The 10,454-nt window shown below is 43.6% G+C and overlaps 1 protein-coding gene across 1 annotated transcript; it reads left to right on the plus strand.

The window, feature by feature from the left end:
- The first annotated feature begins 1,743 nt into the window (after positions 1-1,743).
- Positions 1,744-4,400, plus strand: LOC110227399 (meiosis-specific protein ASY2-like). Its single transcript, XM_021021491.1, has 6 exons — positions 1,744-2,356; positions 2,431-3,051; positions 3,112-3,165; positions 3,249-3,331; positions 3,456-4,134; positions 4,207-4,400. Exons 1-6 carry the CDS (start codon positions 1,744-1,746, stop codon positions 4,398-4,400), a joined length of 2,244 nt encoding a protein of 747 aa, XP_020877150.1.
- Positions 4,401-10,454: the final 6,054 nt, after the last annotated feature.

The raw sequence follows: 10,454 nt of genomic DNA on the forward strand, positions 1-10,454 counted from the left end.
ATGTCAGCTACAAGATGCTTCGGTATGTAAGTAGATATCTTCTGAGGTGTAATTACCTATGAGATAAGTTTCTTGGTATATGAGACGCTCGAAATTTGTCCTCGTTTGTTTCTAGGTTTTGAGTTCATTTATGGTAGATTTAGTTGGAAGAGTATTTATTAAGTCCCACAGTTATTAGTTGGTGAGGTTAATAAATGGTAAATGTAATGATGTGGTCTTAAAATGATGGTATGGTAATTTCTTTTAAATGGAGGAGTAGGCATGATAGATTTTTATTCTTGTCATTTGTAGTTATTATCCTATATTGAAAAAAAAAATAAAGCAATCTTGGTTACTCATGAGTAGTTTTAAAAATTATCACATCAAGCAAGATACCAACATATGCATGCATAAGATACTAAACTAAAAAATTTACCAATATCCATAAAACATGCACAAGTTCTCTAAACTTGTGTCTGAACTAGACATTTACAACAATAAATGTTGTACTTGAAGAAGGGAATAAACATTAGTGTTAATTCATCTTTAAGACATTATACAAAATCCAACAACTAAATATTGAAATAAACATAAGTTTATAACATAACCAAAAGTAATAAACATTAGCGTCAATTGTTTAAAACATTATACAAAACCAACGACTACAAATTTAATGAATCATAAGTTTTTAACAAAACCAAAAGGACCAACAAACAATAAACAAACACCCCCTAATCAACTTTCATCTCCGGAGGATGAGACTTCGCAGCTCCGCCCATCGTGAGTGACGCAATACTCACGAAGCTCTTCGGGAATGGGTACAACTCTGTCCAACCCGTTCTTAACCCAATCTTTCGGATGAGCCTCTGTGGATGTCGGATTCACACACTCAAGTATTTTTATTAATAGGGAAGATTATTCTTGAGGGACAAAAAATAAAAATGTAAAAAGCTTATGAATTACAAAAATTGCTATAGTATTTCTTGCTCTCGGAAAAGGTCCCCTTCACATGGCCATTGGCCCCTTTATTTATACATAGAAAAACGACATTTAAAATGGCTAATTAAGTACAATTATTCTCTCTTAAATGTGTCCGTTTTGATCTTTAATTTTAATGCTCAACGTTCGAATTTGAGTTGATTCTGATCTTCATGGGCCTCGCCTTTTGGCCTAAACGTCCTTGGACCGACTTAACCATGACTTCGTCTCCGGACTCGTGTCGAGGTGCAGTCACTTCGGATTCTCCTTACGGTGATAACCACTTCGGTTGTTCTTTTGACTTGTGGGTTTAATGGGTTTTAACCTTTATGGGCCGTTACCCTGACTACGTGGCAATCTTTGGTTGGTCCTGGACCTCTGGTGAGGGATCCGACACCAACAATTAGCCCCCCAAGTTCTTCGAAGTGCCATTCCAATTCGGAGGACTTTAAATGCTTAAATGACCAAAGATTGCGCTCGAGAATCTTTCTGATTTCCCGCCGAAAATCTCATCATTCCTTTAATTTCGGCACTAGCCATTTTTACCCGTGTGACATCTGTCATCATTATGACCGTATATTAATTAATTACTATTAAAACGGGAAAAACCTCCCCACTTTCCACACAACTTCTGAGGCGGTTCCATCATTTAGCTTGTGTAAGGTAACTTCTTTTCATCATCATTTTCTACTTTTACTTTTTCATTTGCACTTTATTCGAAACTTCTCTCTTCTTTTCCTTCGCCAAATTTCTCTTCGTCGGATCTCGAACCTTTCATTTTCCTCAATGACTTCTCATTCTGAAAGACCCGAATCTCCGTCATTCGACGATAGGCGCTCTAGTAATGACGAGTGCACTCGCCCTAATGATATTGGCGGTCTGCACTATAGATCCACTTGTACTCTTCAATCCCTCGAACCGTTGAGAGAGCTTTGCCGGATTCCGCCAGAAATTATGGCGGAAGCACAAATAGCGGACCCCACAGAATCCCCAGAGAACCATCGCGATGGTTACTTCTGTGTGTACGAGATTTATTTCAAGGGTTGCGGATTAACCTTCCCACTTCCCGAAACCCTGGTTCGGTACTTGGCGGTTCTCGAGATCGCTCTTCCTCAATTAATTCCCAATCTTCTCCGAACCATTCTCGGAATTATAACAGTAGCGGCGGAAGCCGGATACATTATTGGGGTCCCCGAACTAAATGAGCTTCTAAGAGTGAGAAGTTCATCGAAGAAGACAGGGTATTTCTCGGTATATCCTAACGCTAACAGGAACGTCATTTCACATCTTCCAAACAAGGATGAAAATTGGCATCACCCTTGGTTCCTGATTAAGAAAACCCCTGCTTCGATTGGAAATCTATCAGATTTACTCCCATCGAAGTGGTCCGCGAAACCTGGTAGAAATTAGGTCGCACACATTCCTCCAATTTTATTATTCCTATTGATTAAAATTGTTATTTTCACTTCGCAGCCTTCGTCGCTCCGACTTTACCAACTGAAGAATTCATTGGCTTCTTCAAAATAATCCTCGAAGGGGAAACCCTTTGGAATTCTTTCACTCTCGAACGGTTCATAGAAGCCAATCGAAAACTCAGGATGAGCCCTCCCAATCAACTTCATCGTCTTCCGCCTCCTCCCTCAACCCAGGGAATGTCAGCTCGGGCTCTCACTGCCCAGCGAAAAATGATTTCCAAGCCGATGGCTGAGGCTTGTGATGAGAACAAGGCGTTCCTTGCGACCGCCATTGACAAAAAAGATTATAGCAAAACCTTATTGGTTGACGACGGTAGCACCGAAGGAGCCAGATCCGTCGCCGTTTTCAGATTGATACCTCGACGTGAACGTCGTGATGATCGTCCTTCCTGGAGGCTCCAATCTCCTAACCGTGACTCTCCTCGTTCTTCCCGAGATGACTTTAGCAACGAACCGCTTAAGGATTTAATTCGCAAAAAGAGGGACAGGTCATCCCGCAGTGGTTCTTCTCCGCGAAGAGAGAAGTCAAGGGCTCGGACTGACCGTTCTCCTCGATCGTCCCCTCCTACTGAACCAATGGGTCCTCCTCGTCCTGTCGATAAGTCCTCTTCTTCTCAACGTAGTGGCAAGAAGACGAACCTGGGTGCAGCTTCTCAGAAGGAAAGTTCTGAGTCTCGAGATGACTCTCTGAAGTCAAAGCCTGCTCTTGTTCCTCAGATCAAATCGCTCTCAGGTATGACGATATACATGCATTCTTTTCTTTTCGTCTTGTACTTATTTTGAATTTCTAAGACCTTTCCTCTTTTGCTTTCGTAGCCATGGAGAAAGAGGGTAACGTTTTTCGGTGCTTCAAAACCCGATCAAGTGCGATCCTGCCGGAGTTCAACAAGTGGCGCTCCGCAATTCGTGAACGATACCTACTCCATGCTCACCATTCATCTCGGGTTAGTTCCGCTTCATTTTTGTGACTTCATTGTCATTCTTCAAACTGATCCGTCATTTCGGGTTTATGTGTAATATCAGGCTAACAGCGAGCTCAATGACATAATTAAACATTACGAAGGATTGGTCATTGGTCAGGAGAAGGAGATTGACACGTGGAAGAGCAAGTTTTCTAATCTCGAGGCTGACCTCCGTTCTTCTACCGACTCCAAGCATGATCTGGAGGACAAGGTTGATGGTCTATCATCCGAGCTTGCGAAGATAAAGGGGGAGCTGCAGGACCAGTACGACCGGAATTACAAGCTCCAGGATGAACTTTCTTGTGTTCAGGGTAGACGTCATGAGTCTGAATCATCCGCCGATATCCTTAACAACCAACTTACCGAGCTTCACGCGAAGTACCAGGTGATCGCCAAGTTGCGTGATTCCGAGTTAGCAAGGTCAGCATCGAAGGCCAGAAAAGAGGTCAAGGGACGCGGGATAGAATTGATCCAAGGGGCTATCTGCTTCATCCAAACTGAGAAATCTAGGTCAGATCTAGAATCTGACATCAAAGAGCACGAGAGCACCCTGATCCTGTTGGATCAGATCCATGACAAAGATTTCTCCGAAGCGCAAGAAAGATCCGAATTGACCGCTAATTTAACTAAAAAACGGAGTCGCTTGGCTGCTCTTCCCGCTTCAACCTTCAACCCACAGCACTTCGAGGAATTTTTTACTGAATCACCTCCCCCAAGTGAATCGGGTCTAGAATGGGCAGGTAATCTCCAGCTCTTGATACTTACTATTTCTTTCTTGCCCTATCATATATATATATTTCTTTGTTGACTAGAACTATCCTTCCTAAGCTCAAGTGAGGCGGAAGATGCCACCCCTCCCGAAGTTCTAGCCACACCGGAGGTCACCCCGACGGATGGTTGTACCGTGGAAAGCGGACCAGGAGCTTCGCCTGACCAGGCACCAGCCAAGGAGGTGGATGAAACTTTGACAGCTGAGACGGAGTCCGAGGTGGTCGTTAACCCGTAGTGGCTGTGTCCACTTTAAATAGGGGATTGTCCCTTTTATTTCAAAACTTAATTTCGAACTTGTTTTTGCCTAAGGAGGCTTTATCATTTCTTTTGAACAAGATATTTGCCTGAGGATGCTTTTAAACCTTTCTAGGTTATGACCCCAAGGGGGTTTGGTTAAAATTATGTGCGGGTTTGCAAAGTCTGCTTTTAACCTTTTATGGCCTTGTGGTTATGCTTTCGAGATTTTTAGGCTGATCAGACCTTTCTTTTTAGAATGCGAGAACTGAGCTCGGCTTAACGCGAGTTCCCCACTTTGGGTTTAGTCACTTCGTAGTTAATACGACGGTTGCTCTTTCCCTTCTTATTTCTTGAAAGTAGGAAAAGCGGCTCGTCTTTAATGCAATAACTGCCTTTTCTCGATTTTCCAAAAATGGTTTAAGTTACTTGGGCACGCCATTATTAATGATTTTTCGATTCCAAGACAAACCCTATTCCTATTATAAATAGGAGATTGTTTGCCTTTAATCTTTTCTCAAGAAACTTCATAATTCATTCAACAAGCACCACATCAATGGAGAACGAAAACGTAGTCCCCGTTGATCCCGGCAGCCCGCTTTTTCTGTCCGGCGATGGCTTTGAACCAGCCGGCATTCTTGCGACTTTATCGACAAGGTTAATATCCGTCGTCCTTGATTAAAAACTTTCTGTTTCATTTTATTTACTCAACTTTATGCTAGGTCGCCGACAAACACCGTCGCTTGTGTGAGGAGAGGCAGCGGCTAGGTCTCAAAAGGCAGACACTCGAGGCTCGTATCACTCAGGTGGAGAGGAAGATAAGGGCTCTGGAAAGTGATCCCTTTCAATGGGAATGGCGGAACTTCGATTCTGTTGCTGAGATCCCGAAAATGCTTCGGATGTATCTCCGTGCTAAAGGAGTTCTGGGTCCCGTGAATGCCCCGGTCTTTGCCGTTCCATCTGATAGCGAGGAAGAAGACGAGGAGGAGGCCAGTACCAGTCGGAAACGCGTTCGGGATCGTCCCGAAGTATATGCCAAGAAAAGGCGTCCACTTCGAAAACTAAACCGGCGATGAAGGAGCCTGTTCCTGAGCCTCTTCCATAAATGTTCTCTAACTTCTTTACTTATTTTGAACTCGTAATGGGCTTCGGCCCCCTTTTTTATTTATGGAAACATTTGCAATTTTCCTTATTCTTCAAATATTCTCGGAGATGCGTCTTTCAACGCAGGATCGGTTTAAGGGCATAAATCTCTCCGCGAATCATTCCATTACTAGGATAGAATCCGCAGCTTACTAGGAATATGATATTCCTATAAATTATAGTCTCAACTTCTCTTTTCTCCTTACCACTCTTTTTCGTTTTAGCAGGTATGGAGTTCAACCTTCGATGTTCAGAATCTATGCCCGACTTCTCCAGGATCGGAATGATAAACGAAGATGCCCGAAATGAGCCAAATAGGCGGCCTCTTCCACCTCGCGGTTTCTTAAGATCCAAGATCCGAGCTCCATGTGCTTTGAACAGGGATCTCCTAATCAGAGACCAAGGAACAGCGATGGTGTTCATAGAGGCACTTGCGCTTTAGCATCGGAAGCTTACGTTGGAAAAGAGGAGACTCCGGAAGAAGATTAACCGGATGCAACGCAGGCTTACTACGGTTTCAAGAGATCTTCACGTCCTTGAATCTCACCCTGGAGAATGGGTCGAGCTTGGAATCTCTGACTTCACTCGAATTCTGGACTGCATGATGCCAATCCTCGACCTTGCTGGTCAAGGAGTTGAAGTGTTCTGCTCGTCAACAAGATCTCCATAACCCAAAGTGTTCGATGAGGGACATTCCATCTTTTTTTTTCGTTTGAATAAACGCTCTATTTCCAATTCCTTGTATGTTCGCATAGCCGAACCTTTATTTGCTTTATTTGTTCGCACAGTCGAACCTTTCCTTTTAATACAGAAATGAAACAAATTTTTATTAATAGCTGAACTCGTTTCCGAGCTGCCTACGTACCTATTTCGGGATCAAACCACACCGTAGTTCATGTACATATAAAATGCATGTAGCTTTAAACATAAAACTTCTTTAGGTTGATCACATTCCAAGGTCGCTTGACTGGCCTGTCTTCTAAGTCTTTCAATCTGTAAATACCGTTCCGAACCACTTCGGTAACATTGTAAGGTCCTTCCCAATTAATACCAAGTTTACCGGCACCTTCTTCTTTTTTATTGTCAAAGACGCGCCTTAACACATAATCTCCCACGAAGAACGGCCTACTTTTGACTTTAGAGTTGTAATATCGGGCTGCTGCCTGCTGGTAGTTCTGAATCCGAATCAAAGCTTGATCACGCCTTTCATTTATGGTATCCAGTGAATCATTAAGCATTGCTGAATTTTCTTCCTCATTTAATGGTGCTTTTGTTCGGCGAAGTCCGGGCACGTTGAGTTCAGCTGGTACTACTGCCTCCATGCCATAAACCAAAGAGAATGGAGTTTCTCCGGTAGGTCGCCTAGGGGTTGTACGATAGGCCCATAGGACGGGTTAGAGTTCTTCATACCATCCTCCATTTAGATGATTCATACGTTTCTTGAGATTGCTCAATATCGTCTTGTTTGCGGCTTCAGCTTGACCGTTTCCTTGCGGATATCGTGGAGTAGAGTAACTGACTTCGATTCCCCATTCCGCACAAAAGGCATCAAACTCTTGTGAAATGAATTGTGGCCCGTTATCGGTGACTATTTCATACGGAACTCCATGTCGACATATAATATTCTTCCAAATGAAAGTCTTCACCGCTGAATCCTTGATGCCAACATATGCCTCAGCTTCAATCCATTTCGAAAAGTAGTCCGTCAAGACCAAAAGGTATTGTACTCCTCGAGTTGATCTGTGCAATGGTCCAATGATGTCCATTGACCATCTCATAAACGGGTACGGGGCGAAGATGGAAGAGAATAACTCCGAAGGTTGATGGATCAATGGTGCATGGAGTTGGCAGCGCTTACATCTTTGGGAAAATTTAACACAATCCGTGATCATAGTGGGCCAATAGTATCCCATTCTTTTAACTTTAAAAGCCATAGCTCTTCCTGATGAATGACTCCCACATAATCCTTCATGCACTTCGCTCATGACGATTTCGGTTTCGGGCCCAAAAATGCATAATAGGTAAGGGTCACTGACACCTCGTCTATATAATGCATCCTTTTATAGACAAAATTTCGCGCTAACGATTTTCATTTTCCTGGCCTACCACTTATTCTTTGGGAGCTCGCCTGTCATGATGTTGTGCTTTATTGGCTCCCTCCAGTCAGCCCCTCAGTCTTTAGCCGGAATTTGGTCAACCTTGTAAAATACTCGTGGCTCTGGCTCGGGATATTCGTTTGGTTCAAGAACATCCTCATCGATTAACGGCTCGGTTTCTAATATTGTTTCTGGAATCACATCTTCTGCTAAGACAACGGGTACCTTTTTAGATGTGTTTGATCCCTTTGACTTCCTCCGTTTGTTGGGTGGCGGTTCGATCTCTGGTTCGCCATGGTCACGTGCCGCTGCTCGAGACCTTGTAACGACGAGGGTTTCTTTGTTGTCTTGAATGCTTCGCTCCGAAATGCATTCCACTGGAATAACTTTTTTCAACTCAGGATCTGATGTTGACGCCAATGCGGCAAGTGCGTCCGCAGTTATATTCTCCCCCCGAGGTATGCGGACTAATTCGAATTTCAAGAAATTTTTAGATAGATCCTTCACCACTTCGAGGTATGCTTCCATTCTTGAGTCCTTGGCTTCATAGTCTCCATTAAACAGGTTAACTACTACTTGCGAATCACAATAAGCCACTATTTGCTTAGCTCCAACTCCTTGTGCCAATCAAAGTCCGGCAATCAGGGCTTCGTATTCTGCCTCATTGTTAGAGGCATTGAATAACAATCGGAATGACTGTTCTAGAATTTCTGATGTTGGAGACTCCAACTTGATTCCCACTCCGGATCCTTGTTTTGTTGAAGACCCGTCTACATGTAATTTCCAAGTTTGGTTCTCCGGTTGCTCTATCGTTCCAGGTATTGGTAGCTCGGTCAAGAAGTTTGCTAAAACCTGAGCCTTCATACTGATTCGGCTTTTGAATTCTATATCGTACTTGCTTAATTCCACCGCCCATTTCGCCAAACGTCCGGACTGACTTGGACTATGAAGTATTGTTCGGAGTGGTTGGTTGGTTAATACTTCAACCGGATGGGACTGAAAATATGGGCGCAGCTTCCGAGCCAAAGTCACCACCGCGAGTGCGAGTTTTTCCATCATTGTGTATCTGGTTTCCGGATCCGTCATTGACTTACTTACGTAGTAAATTGGCTTCTGTTCCCCGCGGTCTTTCCGAACCAAGACTCCACTAACCGCATGGTTTGCAACCGACACGTACAAATAAAGTTTTTCATCCACTTCTGGCTTGGACAGTATAGGTGGAGTGGTTAAGTATGCCTTAAGCTGCCCAAAAGCTTCTTCACACTTCTCATCCCATAGGAAGCATACCTTTGATTGTCCGCAGTTATATTCTCCCCCCGAGGTATGCGGACTAATTCGAATTTCGAGAAATTTTAGATAGATCCTTCACCACTTCGAGGTATGCTTCCATTCTTGAGTCCTTGGCTTCATAGTCTCCATTAAACAGGTTAACTACTAATTGCGAATCACAATAAGCCACTATTTGCTTAGCTCCAACTCCTTGTGCCAATCAAAGTCCGGCAATCAGGGCTTCGTATTCTGCCTCATTGTTAGAGGCATTGAATAACAATCGGAATGACTGTTCTAGAATTTCTGATGTTGGAGACTCCAACTTGATTCCCACTCCGGATCCTTGTTTTGTTGAAGACCCGTCTACATGTAATTTCCAAGTTTGGTTCTCCGGTTGCTCTATCGTTCCAGGTATTGGTAGCTCGGTCAAGAAGTTTGCTAAAACCTGAGCCTTCATACTGATTCGGCTTTTGAATTCTATATCGTACTTGCTTAATTCCACCGCCCATTTCGCCAAACGTCCGGACTGACTTGGACTATGAAGTATTGTTCGGAGTGGTTGGTTGGTTAATACTTCAACCGGATGGGACTGAAAATATGGGCGCAGCTTCCGAGCCAAAGTCACCACCGCGAGTGCGAGTTTTTCCATCATTGTGTATCTGGTTTCCGGATCCGTCATTGACTTACTTACGTAGTAAATTGGCTTCTGTTCCCCGCGGTCTTTCCGAACCAAGACTCCACTAACCGCATGGTTTGCAACCGACACGTACAAATAAAGTTTTTCATCCACTTCTGGCTTGGACAGTATAGGTGGAGTGGTTAAGTATGCCTTAAGCTGCCCAAAAGCTTCTTCACACTTCTCATCCCATAGGAAGCATACCTTTGATTGTCCGCAGTTATATTCTCCCCCCGAGGTATGCGGACTAATTCGAATTTCGAGAAATTTTAGATAGATCCTTCACCACTTCGAGGTATGCTTCCATTCTTGAGTCCTTGGCTTCATAGTCTCCATTAAACAGGTTAACTACTAATTGCGAATCACAATAAGCCACTATTTGCTTAGCTCCAACTCCTTGTGCCAATCAAAGTCCGGCAATCAGGGCTTCGTATTCTGCCTCATTGTTGGAGGCATTGAATAACAATCGGAATGACTGTTCTAGAATTTCTGATGTTGGAGACTCCAACTTGATTCCCACTCCGGATCCTTGTTTTGTTGAAGACCCGTCTACATGTAATTTCCAAGTTTGGTTCTCCGGTTGCTCTATCGTTCCAGGTATTGGTAGCTCGGTCAAGAAGTTTGCTAAAACCTGAGCCTTCATACTGATTCGGCTTTTGAATTCTATATCGTACTCGCTTAATTCCACCGCCCATTTCGCCAAACGTCCGGACTGACTTGGACTATGAAGTATTGTTTGGAGTGGTTGGTTGGTTAATACTTCAACCGGATGGGACTAAAAATATGGGCGCAGCTTCCGAGCCAAAGTCACCACCGCGAGTGCGAGTTTTTCCATCATTGTGTATCTGGTTTCCGGATCCATCATTGACTT

This window comes from Arabidopsis lyrata, assembly GCF_000004255.2.
Source record: "Arabidopsis lyrata subsp. lyrata unplaced genomic scaffold ARALYscaffold_6, whole genome shotgun sequence".
In the NCBI taxonomy this organism is placed as follows: Eukaryota; Viridiplantae; Streptophyta; class Magnoliopsida; order Brassicales; family Brassicaceae; genus Arabidopsis; species Arabidopsis lyrata.

Bases quoted from the DNA above. Each gene is read 5' to 3' on its own strand.
- LOC110227399 (XM_021021491.1), top strand. From the start codon at position 1,744: ATGACTTCTCATTCTGAAAGACCCGAATCTCCGTCATTCGACGATAGG. The intron at 3,052-3,111 runs GTAGTGGCAAGA...CTGAGTCTCGAG, and splicing joins TAAGTCCTCTTCTTCTCAAC to ATGACTCTCTGAAGTCAAAG. The intron at 3,332-3,455 runs GCAATTCGTGAA...GTGTAATATCAG, and splicing joins AGTTCAACAAGTGGCGCTCC to GCTAACAGCGAGCTCAATGA.